Source organism: Paramormyrops kingsleyae, chromosome 25 (genome assembly GCF_048594095.1).
Source record: "Paramormyrops kingsleyae isolate MSU_618 chromosome 25, PKINGS_0.4, whole genome shotgun sequence".
In the NCBI taxonomy this organism is placed as follows: domain Eukaryota; kingdom Metazoa; phylum Chordata; class Actinopteri; order Osteoglossiformes; family Mormyridae; genus Paramormyrops; species Paramormyrops kingsleyae.
In genome coordinates, this window is record NC_132821.1 from 22,109,334 (window position 1) to 22,128,472 (window position 19,139).

At 44.1% G+C, this 19,139-nt stretch overlaps 1 protein-coding gene and 1 non-coding gene across 3 annotated transcripts; one reads left to right on the forward strand and one right to left on the reverse strand.

Moving 5' to 3' along the window:
• Positions 1-8,906: 8,906 nt before the first annotated feature.
• bdh2 (3-hydroxybutyrate dehydrogenase, type 2) lies at positions 8,907-13,821 on the forward strand. Of its 2 annotated transcripts, none has more exons than XM_023799142.2 (10): positions 8,907-8,999; positions 9,838-9,946; positions 11,096-11,174; positions 11,459-11,555; positions 11,837-11,945; positions 12,206-12,266; positions 12,585-12,698; positions 12,869-12,927; positions 13,198-13,290; positions 13,447-13,821. In XM_023799142.2, the coding sequence occupies exons 2-10, from the start codon at positions 9,875-9,877 to the stop codon at positions 13,498-13,500; spliced, it is 738 nt and encodes a 245-aa protein (XP_023654910.1). In that variant the 5' UTR covers positions 8,907-8,999; positions 9,838-9,874; the 3' UTR covers positions 13,501-13,821. The 2 variants fall into 2 exon arrangements, with proteins under 2 accessions (XP_023654910.1, XP_023654911.1); XM_023799143.2 differs by lacking the exon at positions 8,907-8,999 and adding an exon at positions 9,004-9,083.
• Positions 13,822-17,477: 3,656 nt separating this feature from the next.
• Positions 17,478-17,549, reverse strand: trnat-cgu (transfer RNA threonine (anticodon CGU)). Its single transcript has one exon. It is a non-coding gene; the product is annotated as a tRNA-Thr (tRNA).
• Positions 17,550-19,139: the final 1,590 nt, after the last annotated feature.

Genomic DNA, 19,139 nt, shown 5'->3' on the forward strand with positions numbered 1-19,139 from the left:
GCCGCTCGCTGGACAGTCTCATTATTGCTCGGACATGCTCTTAAGCGGAGACGGACGAAGGGCGGCCATGCTTCTCTGATTCCCACTGCAAAAGGAAAGGGAAAACTAAACTGTATTATCTGCCGAGTTTAGACGTATACAAGCCTTTGAGGTTTGACGTGTCATGCGGTAATTTGTGCCCTATTAGTCAAGCTTGCGGAATGATCGTTTGACCCCTTTGTTACATCGTTAAGGTGTTACGTCGTTAAGGTGTTACACCGTTAAGGTGCTGTTGTTTATCTCGGGGAATCTCTGGCCCGCTGGGGACCGGTGAGGCGAATTTACCACCATGCTTTTCGGTCTGAGACAGATCAAGGCGCTATAAACTGGTGTCTACCAGGCCTTGCTCCAGAGTGACATTCTGCCAACATGGCGCCCCCTAGCTGCAAACGCACTGTGTTGGCATGCTGAGCGGACTTCTGAGAGAGCGACATGGCTGTGGGTGAAAATGGAGCCGTCCACCCCCCCTCCCCCCATCTTCCTCAGGGTGCGCCTCACCCAGCAGAGGAGGCAAACTGGGAAAATAACTGTGTTTATCTCTTACTCTCCTGGCCTGTCAGACATCATTTCTGAGCGCGGCAGACCCAGCTGCTCTTTAAAGCGCATGACTCACCCCCCCCCCCCCAACCACCCACCCACCCCCCCCTTGACCGTGCCGTGACTCCAACCTGCTGGCAGGATGGTTCAGAAGATCAAGAATGCAGTGGGGGGGGGGGGCAATGGACATCCAAGATTTGGATTTATAGAAGTAACAGCAAACCCACTCATCTCGAAAACATAGATAAGGAGCCCCTTTACAATGAGGCTACCCTTATAAAGGGTTTATGAATGGCTTATAACCTGGTTAATAATTAGGTTATAACACTTTGTAAATTATTATTATAAGACAATTAAAAACAAGTTATAACACAATTTTCTTTTTATTAATGAGTTACAAACATTTATAAGTGGCAGAAGGCAGCCTTATTGTAAAGTGGTACCATAGATTTTTTTTTAAATATAGAATGGCCGCTTAATTTTTTTCAGAGCTGTGTATGAAAAGGTAGATTATGGACAAAATAATAAACCGCAAATCTGGCTCACTGCCAAAGCTATTCTGAGACTTTGTTTTTTCCTTTGGCTTCCTGGACCAAACGGTAAAAAAACAAGCAGGCGTACATGCAGCAGTGCACTCCACAGCCAATAAGAGCAGGTGTTTCAGTCCCCGCCCACCTCTAGAAACGCCTTTGGCCGGATCTTCCACAGCTATAGTCGGCTTTAAAGAAATGACCTTTCCGCTTGCAGGGTTTTCGCATGTTTCTCTCGGTTAACCTCATGTAAGTGAGTGAGTGAGTTTGCTGGGGGCCTTTCTGTGCCTCAGTTATTTGTTCCGAAGAACACTTCTCAAAATGCACCCCCCCCCCCCCCCCCCAAATTTTGCGCAAAATATTCAAGCAAGGACTTCAAAAAGAAGTGAGTCATCAAACGCCGCAGTTGTTTTGCTGTTTAGCACAATATATCTTATAAAAAAAACTGCGCTGTTTCTGTGTGAATACCACATTCATAAACCTGTCAGCAGAAGATTGTCAAGTGAGTGTAATGACAACATTATTTAATAAATCAAAAAACACTCCATGCACACTTAGGGGTTATTTAAAGAACTATTTATCTAGGCTGATATTCACACTCAGGGCATTATGTAATGTGTCACGGTGAATTATGTAAATTATTTCGAGCCAGAAGCACAAAGACGCAGAACACGAAACAGCACCGATAGTTAGTGGCTAGGTAGTGGTATCAGTTTTGCGGTAGTGATTTATCATCAGTAAATGTCGAGTGTCTTTCCCCTCTGACATCAGCCCTTTAAAAAGTCGTAGAGTCGAGAACAGACATCGATTCACTACTAGCGGTGCTGGTTGCTAAGTGACCACAAATCACCCAAGTGTAACCCTCAGTAGTGTAAACAGTCACTGATGACCTCAGGTCCTGTTTAGGAAGCCATCTGCTCTCAGTATTTTTCCCCTCTGACTTTAATTCACAATCACTGAAATGTATGAATAATAATAATAAACATTCTGTAGCAAAGCCATGAGTATCCCAAACCTAGCAGCTACCTGGGTAAACAATCTCAGGGTTTGATTAGCCAAATCTGGGATGTTTCGGTCTGTAAGCAGGAATCCATTCAAACCAATCATTGGTAAAAGGTCCTCAGGCTGTCACGGTTGGTCTTATGTTTTCCGTTTTGACCAGCAGGTGTCGCTGGCCATCATGTTCCCTCCGCTGTCTTGTAGCCCCTTAGTGCCTAGTGTGTTTCCCTGCTCCCTAGGCTGCTGTGTAGCTCAAGGGATTGAGTGCGTAGCTCAGAGGCTGAACTCCTCCAGTCACGAGTCTTTCCTAGTGTTAGCCCTCAGTGTTTGTCAATGTTCCCCAGTTCCTGTGTTTGTAATTTATTCCACCTGTCGCTCGTTGTCCTGCGCTTACTTCTGTATCTCCGCACCTGCTCCTTTGTTAGTCATTGTGATCAGTATATATAAGTGCCTGCCTTTGTTCTATTTGTCAATCTGTCATTGTCTTCATGTTACTATGTGGTTGCTTTGCTTAGTTTCCTAGTCCTGCTCCCTAAAATCTGCTTTATGGTTTCTTTAGTTTGTTCCTTTAGTTTTGGCCCCTCGCGGTCCCTTTATTTTCTGGTTTGCCCTTTTGTGTTCAGTTCTGTTTATTAATAAACCTTTGCCACTCAGTGGATTGTCACCTCTTTCCTGCCTGCGCAGGTGACTTTTTCAGCTGCAGCCTGCAGGTCGGCGATGGACCCGCCTGACTCTCGTGCAGCGCAGACGCCCACGATGGAGCAGGACCAAGCAGACAGGCTCACAGGTGACACCAGGTGCCGCAGGCGTATCACATGCATCAGTAGCCACTTTGTTATAAAATTCTGTAAAATAAAATTTACAGATGCAGTCAGATTAAAGAAAATCAGTCTGTCTGGAGGTTTAATTCCTAATCAGGGCATGGCACTGAACTGTCAGTTGTTATGTTATATATTCCAGGGCCACACAACTGCTAACGGCGGTTCCCCGTATTAAACCTTATGTAAGAATTAGACAAGTTTGGGTTGGCCAACTTTGGTCAGCTAGCTGGAGTGAGATTTTCAGTTCGAGACAAGTCAGTACACACATGCATACACATTAGGGTCGTTAAACAAAGTTTGAGGAATTTAAGACACTCTTTGTATTTTTTGTTCCCTATCATGAGGTGACCAAATACAAAAAAACGGACATAATTTAATGCTACCTCACAGCGACTAAAGATTATACCTGGGCAGAGTGGTGGCTCTGAGACTAGGGAAGGTTGCTGGTTCAAATCCCGTCAATGCCAGGAGTGATACTACTCCACTGGGCGCTTGACCAAGACCCTAACCCTGCAATTGCTTTGTCCTGGGTATGACATTAATGTACATCCAGCCCTAATGAGCAGGTCCTCCAGTTTTCCCGGTTGCTGGCAGGACTGGCAGTCCAAACGTCACACTGTTCCATTCCATTCTAACTAGTGTGGTGCCGCCGCACGGCTGGACTCGAGATCTCATCCCTGAAGTGATACATCATGTGTGTCATGGACCGGGGAAGCAGGAGAAGGAGACGAAGGATCTGGGGAATGAGGGATTTAATAGACAAACTAAGAGGCATATGGAGCAACACAGGTAGCGACTTCAAAGACAGGACTGGGGAAAGACTAACAGAAAAGCATTTAAATACAGAAACTTAATCAGACAAGGACTAGGAACAGCTGGTAAAATGGGGATTCCACACGTGGTTAATGAGGGGGCGTGGCACACAGGAGGAGCGTGACAATGTGGTGGGTGTGGCCACACGCTCTATCACTGTGCACTTCTTACCTCCTCCTTATATTAGGGCCATTACGGTAATATCAATGCGACAAATAATACGCAGTCACTAGTATCATTTCAGTGGGGTTGCAGCAACAATCATTTCATACAATCCTTGTAAAATGTAGTACCAACTGATGTAAATAATGATGTCGATATCTATATAGCGAATGTTCCACTGATTATAACAAAGGGACTGTACATTTTCACTCCTTCAGTTAACAAAGAAAGAAACTAAATTCAAGAAATGTATCCACACAAATTAAAATGGCTGTGTTTATTATTAATTGTGTTTCCCTGTTTTAGGTTTACCCTGCTTCTGTTGTGCGTCATCATTCCTGCATATTCTTATGGTCCAATTATTCCCTAGTGTTATCCTTGTATTTCCTATGTTTCTTAGTTTGTTTGCTACCTCTCCTAGTTTCCCTGGTTATTTAGTGTCCTTAATTGCTCCTGTGCCTTCCTTAATTGGTTAATTTGATTATGATTTACACCTGTCCCTTCTTTGTGCTGATTCTCTATGTGTTTTTAAGTGCCTGTGCCGTTTGTTAGCCAGTCATTGTTAATGTTACCCTGATTTCCCTGTGTTGTGCAGTTCCCTTAGTTTTAAGTCACTGCTGGAACATTTTAACACGCTTGCTTTTGCGATGTTATATCCTCTTAATCTGTAATATTTACATGGGTGCATGCAGTGCTTAATTTGTAAATCGGAAGGGCATATGAGAGCTGAGGGGTAATGAGGCAGCTGCAGGTCCCTGAATGTGTGCAAAACACTGTGCTGAAAACATGCTAAATATTAAGAATATATCTACATTAATAAAGGGAGTCAAATTGCATGAAAATTGTTCTGTAAATTAAAATATACTTATTTTATGTTACTTTTTTAAAAAATTACCATATCTGTGCAAAAAAGGTGCCAAAAACAGTCAAAAACAGAAAGTCCCAGAACACATTCTGACAGGATCCAGTACAGAAGCCATTCAGCTGCAGGACTGGAACCGGTATGTATTTCATTTAAATGGAGGGCAGTGACACCGCACCGTTCGTTCAAGCTGTCCGTAGTGCATAATTCAACACCATGTAGTGATTTAGCTAATGCAGCAGGTATACGATCAGGAATCTTCCATACACGTCACTATATTCTGAAGCTGTAGTTTAGGGCTCCAAGCATGTGTCCACCAATCCTATACGCAGACACATGCCCAAGGGGAATTCACAGAACCATACAGGCAAAACCATGCGCGTCAGACGCCGGTAAAATGGATGCATGCATTTATGTACAAAAACAACAGGGTTAAGTGCATTTCTCTAGGTGGCAGTGGACCAGTGGGCTTTTATCTTGGGGCAACCTTGGGTTTGAATCCTATTTCTTGATTTTGAAAATGCGCTCTCTTTATGTACCTGACAGTAATAAACATTATGCTGATGGCATTCAGCTTTCCAAAACTTCCATTAAGGTCTTATCAGTCTCATTTCCTGCTGTCTGCTCTGCGGACCCACCGCTGTTTCCTAATGGACAGTGAAAAGCCAGCCCTCTTGGCCAATCACGCGCCTGCATGGGAGACGGGCCTAGTAGGCTATCCAAGCCATGACTCCATTTACGTTCCATTGATATTCTGGCTGCATCCCATTTAGCACATTTAGGCGAGCTATACTACATATACTACACGCTGTGGTGACGTACTTTGACATATGACACAAAGTGCGCAAGTGTATGTAAAGAGCCCAAGTGCACAGGGATTTCTTTAAAACACTGGGAACTTGATATCTGAAGAGGAAAACGAGATACGCTAGAACTTTGCTGTCATTTGTGCTGGTTCTGTTTGAGGCTGCCCTTCACTGTCGCCTAGGTGATGTAAACACTGAAACATCTCAGGAGGCACCTTGGGCTGTGATAAACCGGCAGACTTCCTGGTTTTCAATGTAAACATTAGTCATCAGTGATGCAGTGCGTTGGGGAATATATGCTTAGCGAAAGATGCTTCCATGCGGTATTTACCAAAGTGTGGACAAAGTGCATGTCTGGCATACTGCACTTATTGGCTTACACCCTTGAACACTTGCACTAACACGCACGCCAACACGTGCACACTCGAAGTGTGGTAGTGTGTAAGCGTGGGTAAGTGAGATAAATGGAAGAGCCTTTGAGTCAGTCTGCGTACGTTAATGAGCGCTGTTTCTCCTCAGGGTCTTGCTAGCGCAGTTTTATTGGGGAGGGGAATATTAGTCTACTGGAGCCTCAAACCACATCTGCATCCTTTATAGCACCCAAACCTATAGGTTCTATAAAAATCATAGACAACGCTACTAACTTACTACAGTAATTTTTTTCTGTAACGGAAGTGAACTCCTGAAAACATTATTGGTGAAACATATTTGAAGTAAAAAGCCATTGCAGCACATATTAAATATATGGAATACATGTATTATTCAGAACACATTTTTGAATGCTGAATCACTGTACCTCAAGGAAAGCACTTAATAATACAAGCTGACTTTATGATATGAGTTTTCTTCTTTCCTACATCTAAGGCACAAGGACAGTTATCCTCTAAAGACATACAGCAGAGCGGCTCCTGAGGATCCGTGCTGGGGGTGTGTTTTCCACTTTGATCCAGGGAGCGTCAAATTCCACTTTCAGAATGCATTAATCAAACGGCAAAGGTGGGGAGGTGTGTATGGAAATGGGCGTCCCCATCTAAAAGTATAATGTCTTCTTGCCTTTATATCATGCACTTCTGGAGGGGAAGGTGATGCTTTCAAAGGTATCATTTACGATTGAGAGGTTTCCTGCGTTTGACCATCCACACAAAAAAACACTTCAGTACGAGCAGACAGACACAACATCGGCGACTGACTGATACTGAGAGCCATGATGCAAAGGCGTTAATTACACTTTAGAATTTTCCCTTTGCCGACCCACTGCTGCGTACGTTTAGCGGATAGCCTACGCGGAAGCTATTCTCTTCTGCGATTGTCCTACCAGACATTACCGTGACTGATACATCAACGTCCCAATATAACAAAAAGCAGGAATTTCTTCCATCGCCGCTAATTAGGCTAAGTTAGTTATGATGTAATGACCCATGATGCAACATGTTACAAATTACGCATTTAGGCATATTTACTTGTTGTGTTTGCAAAGTGACCGCATCGCTCTATTAAAATGTATACACAGTTATTACGTGCTGTGGCATTAAAACAATAGAAAAAAAAAACTTCAAATGTGTTTTCAAAGGAACCAGGGATCAGGGTATCTGAAGCAGGGTAATGCATAATGAAAAGCTGGTCATTCCTCAAATATGCCCATAATCATGACTGTAAAAATCAGAGGGATTCACTACATTGCACCTTTCAGACCACACGGAGTGATAAGCCCTGTTTTACCAACCCCCCCCTCCTAAACTGCAGCCACAAAATAATGCTTAACCGAGATGACAAACCTGATCCCTGTAAACTTGTAATGTATCAGACTGGTTGCTGTCATGATCACCGGGGCACAGACCAGGGAAGCAAGACATAAGCTGTGGAGTTGGGTAACGTGGGATTTATTCGGGTCGAAAACACTCGGATACATGAAACGACGTCACACAACGTTAATGACCGGACTGGGGAAACATACTCGAATGCGGACTTAAATAAACAGGACGAATTAACAACAACGAGAAACAGCTGGTAACACGGGGATTCCACACGAGGTAGCAAGGGGGTGTGGCACACGGTAGGATCGGACAAGCAGGTCATGACAGCTGCAGTATCCTGGCCCAATGTGATTCCTTACATGTACTGTAACTGTTTCTCCTACTCAGGATCACGGGGGGTCCAGAGCCTATCCCAAAATCTATGGGCACAAGGCATGGAACAACCCAGGATAATTAATTAATGGAATGAATTTGCCTGGGCATGTATGCTGAATGGGCATATAACACCTGCACCGGGGAGAGTCAGGACTCTTTCAGAATCAGGGCTACGCTGATCTGTGAGAGGCAGCTCTGCAGATATTTGGGGGGGGGGGGGGGGTGTTGTTCGCTGTCGAAGATAGGTTGTTATTTTTTTATTACACAGGTGATAGATGAGTGACTGGGTGGGGTAAGCCTGTGATCAGAAGGTCACTGGTTCAAGCCCTGACCTCAGTAGGACAGTCACATGTCCATGGGTCCTCAGGCAAGGCCCTTAACCCCCAACTCCAGGGGTGATGCATGTTGGTTAACCCTGTGCTGTGACCCTCAAGCAAGATGGGGCAGGCAAGGAGAAGAATTCTAATGTACCCATACTTGTGCAGTTGGCAAATAAAGGATTTTTATTATTATCTTTAATATAGGGAGGGAGCGGCTTGGCGAGTCAGCTAAAGCATGGCCCTCATTTACTCCCCATTGGCCAGAGTCCGGCCGGGATTGCTCAGCCTCTCTTCAGTGGGAGTCACGTTGTCCAGATATCTAGTGAATCGGAACCTGCAGGATAAATCGGGCCTAATAAGGAATTACATTATTTTAATTAGTTTTGTTAAATTGTGTGTTTGGCTGGGCACTAAACAAACAAACAAACAAACAAACACACTGACAGACAAACAGATACAAATAACACAGATGTCCAGTTTGTGTGGTTAATCCTTAGTCATCCATAGCGAAACGAATCCATCAAAACATGCAAAATAATAATAATAAGGTGTTCAAGATAATGTAGGGGTGGAGTCATAACTATGAGGTCAGAAGGTAAGGGGTAGATAAGTATGACAGTGTAGGTCAATCATACATAGCGGTTATAACAATCAAGTGATTATAAAAACTGTTTGTAAACAAAGACTTTGCGCGTCTAAAAAGATGATGAGTCCTTTCAAATATCAGTAAAGCGTTTCTGCCACACCGGTTACGAAAGAAGGGAAAGGCATGCAATCGATTCAGAAGACGTTAACTTTCATGTACGGGGAGAGTATAAACCAGAGAAATGCATTAATCGGCGTTTCCGTGCAGGTTTTGAGTGGCGGGTGCATTTGGCGGGTCAGATGGAGGAAGCGGAGGAGGGGCGATAGGTTTCCCTTCCGCAGTCAGACACCTAAAGCGGATCCGGCAGCGTGGGGATGTGAGTGTGTGTGACAGAGGTAAGCTGTTTATTTGGAGCCTTTTGTGCCGGGCCGTTTGTTTACACGTACAGGACACCAGATCCTATTGATATCGTAAAGAAGGTGATGATCGTATGACTTTGAAGTTCCTGCACTTTGGTTCACTTCATTGAATGACCACTAGGCTATAGGGATTTGCGTGTTGATCATATGAATCAGATATTATTTGAATGAGTATAAAATGCGTGACAGCTAGTCCATATTTGGAAGTCCTAAGTATTTTACTTTCTACGGAGAGTAGCCTTCACACTAAACAGTTATCTTTTTCACCATTCTGGCCAAATAGCCTAGTTTTCGCTACACTAAATAGTGTTTTAAACAGTATTAATGACGCTGGGTACTCAGTTTCAATATTTACATTATAAGTAAAATCAAATATTCACGTTTTCATCGTGACTATCCTTTCATAAGTTCTTTAAATTTCCGAATGCTCAGTTACACTAAACAAATATCACGAGCGGCAAAATTTATGAACTTGTTAACTATTAACTTTCCCCCTACAGTAAGTGTTAATCTGTGCAGTTTAGTGTACGGATCACGCTGCTGATCATGTCAGTCTGAAGCTGTAACAAGGACAGAGTCCATAGCCAGGCTGCTGTGAGGGAGGGCTTCGTTTTAACACGAAATTAACAGCAATGGGAGAATTCATTGTATTTATATCATGAATAGTGTATGTATCATGAATATGTTGGAGATGATCTCTCATCACCCACTCTTGAATACGAACATGTAGAAATCTGAGAAGAAACACACAGACAAGAAATGAATAAACTTTGCTGAACGGCTGAAAGTGATGAAATCGTTGTCGTTGTCGCAGTTTGCTTCACCCAGCTAAGCAGATCCCGCGCTGCGCGATGGGCCGGCTGGAAGGGAAAGTCATCGTGATGTCGGCGGCCGCCCAGGGCATCGGAAGAGCTGCGGCCATCGTACTGTGTCAAGTTTAAGGGTTTCTTATCACGAGTGGGCCTCTTCGTTAAATCGGGACGGTGAAAAACAAGCAGCAGTGCAGCATAGAGCAATAAATAGAATGTCAGTCATTGTAACAAAAAATAGGTATTGCTATTGCTGTTCACATTTGCCACAATGAAACAGACACTGTTACTGCAGCGATGCAGAGTTTCAGGCGCGTTTAATGCTTGTTTTGTAATTACCTTTGCCTCCACTTTTGGCTGTAATTGAATATATTGATTGAAAAAAACTACACCGTTTCACCCGTGTGACAATTGCATTCAGTGAATGGTCGCTAATTCTCAAGCTACAAACCACGGCTTTTGTGTTAAAGCGTGTGATTGCAGCGGTATCTCTGAGCCTTTCTGCAGTTACCCCTGAGCCCCCATCCCTCGATCCCTTCTCGTGGGACAGATGTTTTCCGATTCACTTGGAATGAAAAAGAAGTTATGTGTGTAACGTTAATTGATTCACTCTATAATAGTCCGTCTATCTCTATCATTCATAAGAATTATAGATTGTATAGTTAATTGTGTTTAAACGCTGAAATCGTAGCATCGTAATTGCTGATAATGGCTGTGGAAAAATCGTTTTAGCTTTAACATCACTCGTTATCAGTTAACATTAACACCAGCATTTAACCGTGCGCAGTAAGCGTAATACACATTTTTTCAGTATTAATAAATGCTTTTAAGCAGGGGCAGATTCGTTGTTTCTGGGGCCCCATTAAAAAAAAAAATCCTTTCGGGGTCCCTCGCCTCACCTAGTGTAGTGACGGTCTGTGGCCAGAAGGGGGCCCTCAGTCCTCGTGGGACCCACACGTGATTTGAGTGTCGCTAAGCAAAGGAAAACGTTTAGATTCATGCAGGTTGAGCAGGTAGTGTTCTAATAAAGGACATTTCGCGGTATAATGTAATTATATTACTTGTTAATTCTGGACGAGCAAAGAGTGAAATTTTTCCCGTAAGGAAACGAATTCCTGCCTGACCTGTGTTTATTCGATGGATAGATAAAACTTATTAGCAGCCCGAGGGAAAATTAGATTTTCATGCATTTAAACACATATTAAGTCTTAACTTTTGTGCTTTTCCCCATTTGTCAGTAACAGGATTATTGTTTATGCGCAGGCCTTTGCTAGGGAGGGCGCGCTGGTCACCGCCACCGATATTAACGAGGAAAAGCTGAAGGAACTGGCCAGCTACCCAGGTGATCTCTGAATTTGCTTATGGTGTTTAATTGTGTGGGTGTGTGCTGCCATCTAGTGGACGTTATTGTGCCACATTAATAATGAAAATCGCGAAGTGTCTGATGGCGCTGCAGTCCATTAATGCGCTGGGTCTTGGTTTTCTTTACCTAGTCTCCGTTAAATAGTCCTCAAAGTTTACTTACACTGTGGACAAGTTGGTCCAGCTATTCAACATCCAAACTGCATCATGTGTTCTTGCTTGAATGTCTGGACAATTTATGAAATCTCGTTTGTTGTTCTACAGGCATCAAGACCAGGGTTGTTGATGTAACCAAGAGGGATCAGATTGAAGCTCTTGCTAAGGAGTTTGACCACGTTGACGTGTTGTTCAATGTTGCTGGGTATGGTTACCATGCTGAAACGGGTTGGAGAACATGTGAGGTGTTGTATGAACACTTAGTGAGCACTTTATTAGGTAAAACTACATGAAGAAAGGATCACGGTGACCTCATACCTCTGGAGACCAGGTTTTGAGTCTCCACCCCAGCTAGGTTATCTGGTATCTCTTAATTGTGATAGACTTTGTATCCCATCCAAGGTGTCTCCTGCATTGTGCCTCATGACCGACTGGCATCTTGTCTAGCATGTCCCCTCTGTTGGCGTTTAATGACGTCTCCTCCAGGTTTGTCCATCATGGGTCCATCCTGGACTGCGCAGAGGCGGACTGGGATTTCACCATGAACCTCAACGTTCGCAGCATGTACCTGATGATAAAAGTCTTCCTGCCCAAGGTAGAACTTCACTAAAAGACCCATGTCCCTATAATATGATGTTTGGCTCATATTTTGGGAGAGGTCATTTCCAGCATTATTCCTGGGTAAACTGTAAGCTATCCGCAGTGAAAGAAATATAAACTGATTTCAGTACCTGCTAATAAGTGATAAACTCTACCTAAGGTCCAGTTTGCTTAACAAACCCATGTAGGCACAGATTCTCCTGAGTTACTCTGCCGGATATTCCTACGTCCTCTCTGACTGGTCTGTCCACGCAGATGCTGGCTCGGAAATCTGGGAATATCATCAACATGGCGTCTGTTGCGTCTAGCATAAAGGGTGAGAGCGGCTCTTTAGTTCTGGTTAGTTTGCCACGCGGTAAACAGAACAGTGATTAATTTAACTAGCCGTAACCTATCTGGGCTGGTCAATAGTTGCGTGGTTGGAGTTTTTGGGGTAAAACAAAACTAGGGAAGTTACTCTGGAAGGCCTGTGAGTTCTGTCCATCTTCAGATGCGTTAACCATCCCCTGTTCGGAGACTCCAGTGGTACTCGCTAGACTAAACCGATCAGTGACCGTGTGCAGTGATCTTGTGCACTGTACATCCTGAAGCCATGTCTTTACCGTGGTAAAATACGGCCCTTTCCCTTCTGCAGGCGTGGTGAACAGGTGCGCGTATAGCACCTCCAAGGCCGCTATCATCGGCCTCACCAAATCAGTGGCAGCCGACTTCATCGAACAAGGAATCCGCTGTAATTGCATCTGTCCTGGTAAACTCTATTTTTTTCCCCCCAGAAGTATGTATTTCACACTGAGAAAGCAGGACTCTCCTTGTTAATTCAGTTCTTTTTAAATCATCGCTGAATGTAGTATTTTTGAGCTCTAAAAAGCCTTTAAGACTAAATATCACTACTTACAAATGTTTCCTTGTTGGCAACAGGGACTGTAGATACCCCGTCACTGAGAGAGAGGATCCAGGCCCGGCCGGACCCTGAGCAGGTCTGTCACTTTGTAGTCAATCACTAGGCTTCTTGGCATTAAAACGTCTGACACGGTTCAGTCCATGATGTGTTAAAAAGTGCGTAATTGGCTTACTGGAGTCTTACGTCTTTAACAGCACTGTAGTGTAGTGTAGCATGGCCTAGCAATGCCTACAAGTCCTGATATTGGTCAGAGTCATCTGTTCAGCTGTCTGTTGAGGGTTACAGCCAGACAACTCGAACCCAAGTCCTGACCCAGTTCCCTGGGCTGCGTTCCATGCGTCCTCAGGCCATGAGAGACTTCCTGGCCCGGCAGAAGATGGGCAGGATGTGTACAGCTGAGGAGGTGGCGCACCTCTGTGTGTACCTGGCCGCCGACGAGGTGGGTGTGGCTCCCACACCGGAGTGAACCATGTGATCTTACACCTGGGGGGGGTTAAAGAGCAGATCAAACACACTTATGACCTGATCTGGTGAGTGCTTTTGCGATGCATATCAGTATGAGGTCTGGTTACGAGATGGATGCTTCCTCCTTCAGTCTGCTTTCATCACTGGGACGGAGCAGATCATCGATGGAGGATGGAGCATGTGATGGATTCGTTGTGGACATGCCCTGATCTGGGGGTGAACTAGTCTGACATGCTAACAGTGCATTAGCACCTCTGGTGCACTAACATAAAATGTTAAACTCAACATTTGATTTTGGAATAAAACAATCACAGTCAAAAAAGCAGATTATTTCCATGGACCAATATTTGTTGAGCTGGATGTTCTCATATGATCACCAAACGGACTGTAATGAACTTGAACATTTGATTCGAATGAATTTTCCAGAAGTGTGTTTTCTGTTGGAACATGTTCTCCCTTAATTTACCGGAAATGTAAACTGCTTAATAAAAGGTATCTAAGCCCTTGTTTTGTTCATGTGAGATTTAAAAGGGACTTTACTGTGAAATGTAATCGATCTTTTGGTCAGAGCCAACAAAGCTTGGCCGATGCTGGGTTTCTGGGGGGCCATTTTTAATCTACGCGGGCGTGTGAAAGCATCGGCAGATGTGCAGAGGTGTTCCCTGGAATGACTGAACTACGGAATTATGAGCTTGTCGCCAGCCAATTTTCCATGATTTATTTAATTGCTTTTTAATTGGGATTTAAACCCTAGGAGAGAAAATTAAGCTTCTGGGGCTGCGCAGGTTAAAGAAGCATCATATTTATATCTTTGCCTGCGAAACAGCTGGAGCTGTAGTCTGCTGCTACAAAAGAAACATCTGTTGTTGGAAAGGATGCTGTTTCTGCCCCTTGGGCCGCGTTGGGGACTTTTCAGTGAGCAGAATACCATGCAGTTCATGTGAAACTTCTACCGTCTAGATATAGTCTAAATTAGACCGTTAATGTATCGTGTTTACTCAAAACGCTCAGAGCACCCTATAAATATTTTAAATATTCCTAATAAGCCAGGGCATGTCAAGGAAAAGGCTAATTGTTCACTGGACATAAACATCAATCAGAATAATTACCGTGGTCATTTTATGCTTTTATAAATAAGAATGCCTAATGCTTTTGCCTTTATTCTGCGTATTGCATACTAAATATTAAGTCCTTGGGGATGTAATGGTTTTTTTCCATCCTACTTACATGATGAAACCTGCAGACCTAAAAAAGAAAGAGAACGGAAAGGGCTGGATATTTTGCCAGGATCTGGCAATCTTGACCTTAATTTCGATTTTTTTTTGTCGGTCTACCTGCCCCGTCTTTCTATTGGCATATTTACGTTGATGTTTGCGTTTTTTAGGGGACTGAAAAAACGAACATAAAAAAAGTTTTAGTTAGAAGCACGTGTCGCAGTTGACTTAGGATTTAATAATTATTGTACAGCAAGTAGACAATTTGATGGCGTTTGTTATATTGATAGCATGTAGGCTATACATTTAGTATTTAAAGGCGCTATATAAGAGTGTAGAATATTAAGCTTTTAGCTTTTACAGAAAACAATCACCTGTATCCATTTTCTGTCGATCTTGCAATTAAAAAGTAATATGGTGAGATCGATGCGGACTGTATCGGTACGGGGCTGGATACATACTCAAGATGACAGACAAGGCTCACACTTGGACCTCGACATTTTAAAAATCGTGGCTACAGATACGGTGACAGCAGAAGAATGGCCCCAGATATTGTCAGAGTACTCAGTATATCAGTTATCTAGCTAAACTGGTAAAAACAGCGTCTCCCAACCCTGTCCCACATGCACGGTATATGCAGATCTCCTGATTAATAACGTGAGATGATCGCGTGGATTTGCAAACGTGATGTTAATTTTACCAAGATTACTCACGCTAAAATCTAAATGACATATTTGCGTTAATAATTTATATTTCTTCACTGATTTTTTAAACAAACATAATTATGAAATTATTATAAATATATTGCACAATTTGTCGTAGTTAATTGTCCAAGGGCTACAAACGAGTAATGCATAATTAAGTAAAAAACCTAATTGCATTCATGAGCAAAACCAAAGATGTTTAGAAGCTTCTCCTATCTTCAATAAAGTATTATTTCCTAATAATGGATTTTAATTGGACTTGAAATTAAAAGTGGATTACAGGGTAAAATTATATTTAGGGTACTCAAAAACCAAGACGCGAGAGGAGCTGTCACCAGCGTATAGCCTGCTGTATAGGCTTGGGATCACTATTGTAATTAGTAAAGGGATTAGAAATGTATTATAGTGAGCGGCGCTCAGAGTCATTACTCCGTGGGAACTGATGTTGCACCTGAAGAGGGGCGGGGGTTTGGTTTTAAAAAGAGACAGACGCGGGGGGGGAGGGTCTTTCTGTGAATGCGAGTTGATAATTTTATTTATTTTAACAGAGCTGTGCCAGCGTGTGTAGAGGGCGGGAAGCGAGAGTACGGGGGATAACTTTTAACACGGAGTACGTAGGCTTTTTCCTAGCCAATGAAATTAGTCCGCTGTGTTAATTGTACCCGTACTGGTTGTGGGACCCACTGCCATGATTAATAACACATAATCTCCCGTTGATTTTGGAAGGCTGTAGAAGACTGTAGCTCTCAGCTAAATGTATTAATAAAAAAAACACCTTCTGTATTACTCTCTCGTGTGTCTGGATCTCCCCAGTGAAATCAGGAAAAAGGTGGTGGCAGCATTTACAATGAACCCTTAAAAATAATTCGGTGTAGGCGTATTGCAGTACGTAAACCTACAGTATGACAAGCATGCATATCGTTAGTAGGGGACTCAACGATAGCACGCGCGTTTTGTTGCTCGTATTTTCCCGAGAACAGGTTGCATAAACCATTAAATCTTGTCACTATAAAATGCATGAGTTTTTACTTGCAATTCCCTGTTCCAGTGCTGATTTACCGTAAATTTTTCTAACGCGCTTGCTTTTACTAAATCGCGTTTGAGGTGGGACTCGCTGCTCGTGATTAATGCGTCAGTCACTGATGGAGAGGATCATCTTCGTCCTGGGGTGAGTCCCTCCACCCCCACGCTCTTGACTCAAGGTTCAAGTTGGGGGTGGCCTTTGCCGCTGGCACAGACTGCTCCTGGAAATGGGCGGGGCTGGGGGAAAGCCCGCCTCCATAACATGGAACTGCTGTTAAATATAATAGGTGGTTATAATAGATTACAATAGATGACACAACTGGAGCAGCCGATAACTGAAATTGAGTTTGGGTGGTTCGGAGTCACCTGAGTAGAACCTGTTTGGGTACAAAAAGGACTACAATTGGCTTGTGTGGGGTTCACGTTTATTCACGTTGAAACTAAGAGAATAGGGCGACAGGTTGAACAGGTTAGGTGTCAGGGTGCCTAGAGGGAGTTGCGTGTGGCCTTATTGAAGAGAAAATAGAGATGTACTGGGCAAATCTGAGCCCATACAAAAAACACTATTTTCGAGACGATTCTGATAAAGCCAGAATCTGTAAATCATCCGTTACATTGTACATCCACCGTCATCTCCCCCTAGTGGTGAAATGCGGAAGTGAATGGGAGGAAAACTTTACAGGGGGCATAAGGCTCAACCAGACCGTGTGCAATTATTTGGAGGTTAGACACAGAATGAATGCATCTGCCTCGTTTTGCGTCGGCACTCTAAGACTTGCTCTAAGACTTTTGTGATAAAAAAATAAGCATATTCCAAAAAGTATAGCTAGTTATTATTATTTTTTATTATATATATATGTATATATATATACTTTTAAAGTAAAGTATATAAGGAACCCATGACTTGCATTTACACAGTGCTTTTAAAGACACCCCTAAGTGCTTTACAGAACCAAAGAGGAGCCACTTCCCAACACTGTGTAGCCCCCACCCACCCAGTGGGGAAGGGGCAGCAGAAAATTCACATTAGATAGTGGAAATTTAGAATTAGGTGATCAGTGGTCATTGTTGACACACCACAGCAACAAAATGTGTCCTCTGCCATTTAACCCATATGTGACATTATGGAACCTTACTCAGAGTACCTCAGTGGTGCCTTGCTGGTTGGGGATTTGAACCAACAGTCTTTTAATTACAAGTGTATTAAGCCACCCACATAAAGGCACGGATGGGGTTCGAACCCACGATCTTCGGTTTACGAGACCGACGCCTTACCACTTGGCCACCGCGCCTGTGCTCATGATTAGGAGGCCAGATTTGATAGGGCCACAGTGGGCAGTTTCAGCCAGGATATCAGTGGGGTAGGGGCTGGAGGTGATAGGAGGCGTGGCCTTTGGTTGTGCCTCCAGGGCATCATCCTCTGATTTTTCCCCAGTGAAGATCAGGTAAGCAGGCCCTCACTCCACTGCTGTGGGCCACACCCCCAGTGATGTCATTCATTCATGCTCTCATCCATTCATTTACCCCTTCATATGTCCTACATGCTGTGAGATACCACTCAGCACTGCACATATTTAAATGCCGAGCTCTAAGGAGCAGCAGGTCTGCCTGCGTGCGTTTGACCCTCCCCCTTCCTGGTCGCCGGCCTGCATTCTTGCCATTTTCGGCAGCGCAGTGGTCAGCTCCCTCAGCTCTGGTGCCCTCTGCAGGATGCTGCTGCCCTCCCTGACTGGGACGGGGGCTGGGCGGAGTCAAAAGTCAGCCCCTCCCCCATACCAAGTGCGCCTGATTGTGGCGTTTCTGGGCGCAGTTCACACTGTGAACTGTACTTAATCGAAAATGAGAAGTTGTCTTTAGCTGATGGCTTCACTGCATTATTCACAGATGGCTTTATATTTACTGAAAAGTTAGGTTTCATAAGGGTACAACAGCAGGACCCCCTCACATTCAGATCTAAATGTCTATTTTCTTAACCGTGCCCTGTCCCGGGTCGGAAATGGGGGTCTTCCTGATGTTGAAATACTTTTTGCCTGGAGGCAAAATCCTCCCACTCGCCAGCGTCTTTAAAATGAACAATAACATGTCAGTTTGCTGACGTCAGCCCCGCACTGAGCCAGACGTCCACGGTCGCTTAGGAATACATGTCCCCTCCCCCAGTCCTGTGCCCCCCCCCCCCCCACCCTCGTCTGTGTGGAGGATGTAATGAGCCGGACTTGGGACATCTTGTAGCCTTTGCTCTTTGGACTGAAAGAGCCAGAAATAAGACACTGGATCCAGCTGCTGTAGGCGAGACGTCGTGGTTTGACTGCTAAGGAAAAAGCTGGTTTGGGGGCCCCCTGTTGGCCACAAACCATCACTACACTGCGGCCCCAAAGTGACTTTTAGAATGGGACTCCAGAAACAATAAACCCTCCATCCTAGGACTGCAACCCGCAGCCTTTCACTTAATTCCCTCTGCCCGATTATAGGCTCCTGAAGGTTCTGTTCATTGGCTTCGGGTTCAAGGCCACGAGCTCAAAACCTTTTGATGACCATGGAGCAGATTACACACGATTAACAGGAAAATATCACCAACACGACACCATGTTTGTGAACTGCTTGCTATGTCGTTTGCTAACGTTCGCTGGCCTCCCTGTCTTCACTTCTGATCAGAACATGAAAACATCGTGGGTGATAAAAAAAGGCACGGCTTGAAAACATAGCGTTTATTTTTGGAAATTAACCAGCCCCCTCCCGCAAACCTCCCGTGGCGACGCCTGTAAACACCCCCCCCCCCCCCCCCCCCGGTTTGTTTTGCGAGCCGATATTAGCATGTGCGATATGAACGCCTCTGGACGGGCTTTCTGAGAATGGCGGGGGTACAATTTGCATCCGCAGGCTGG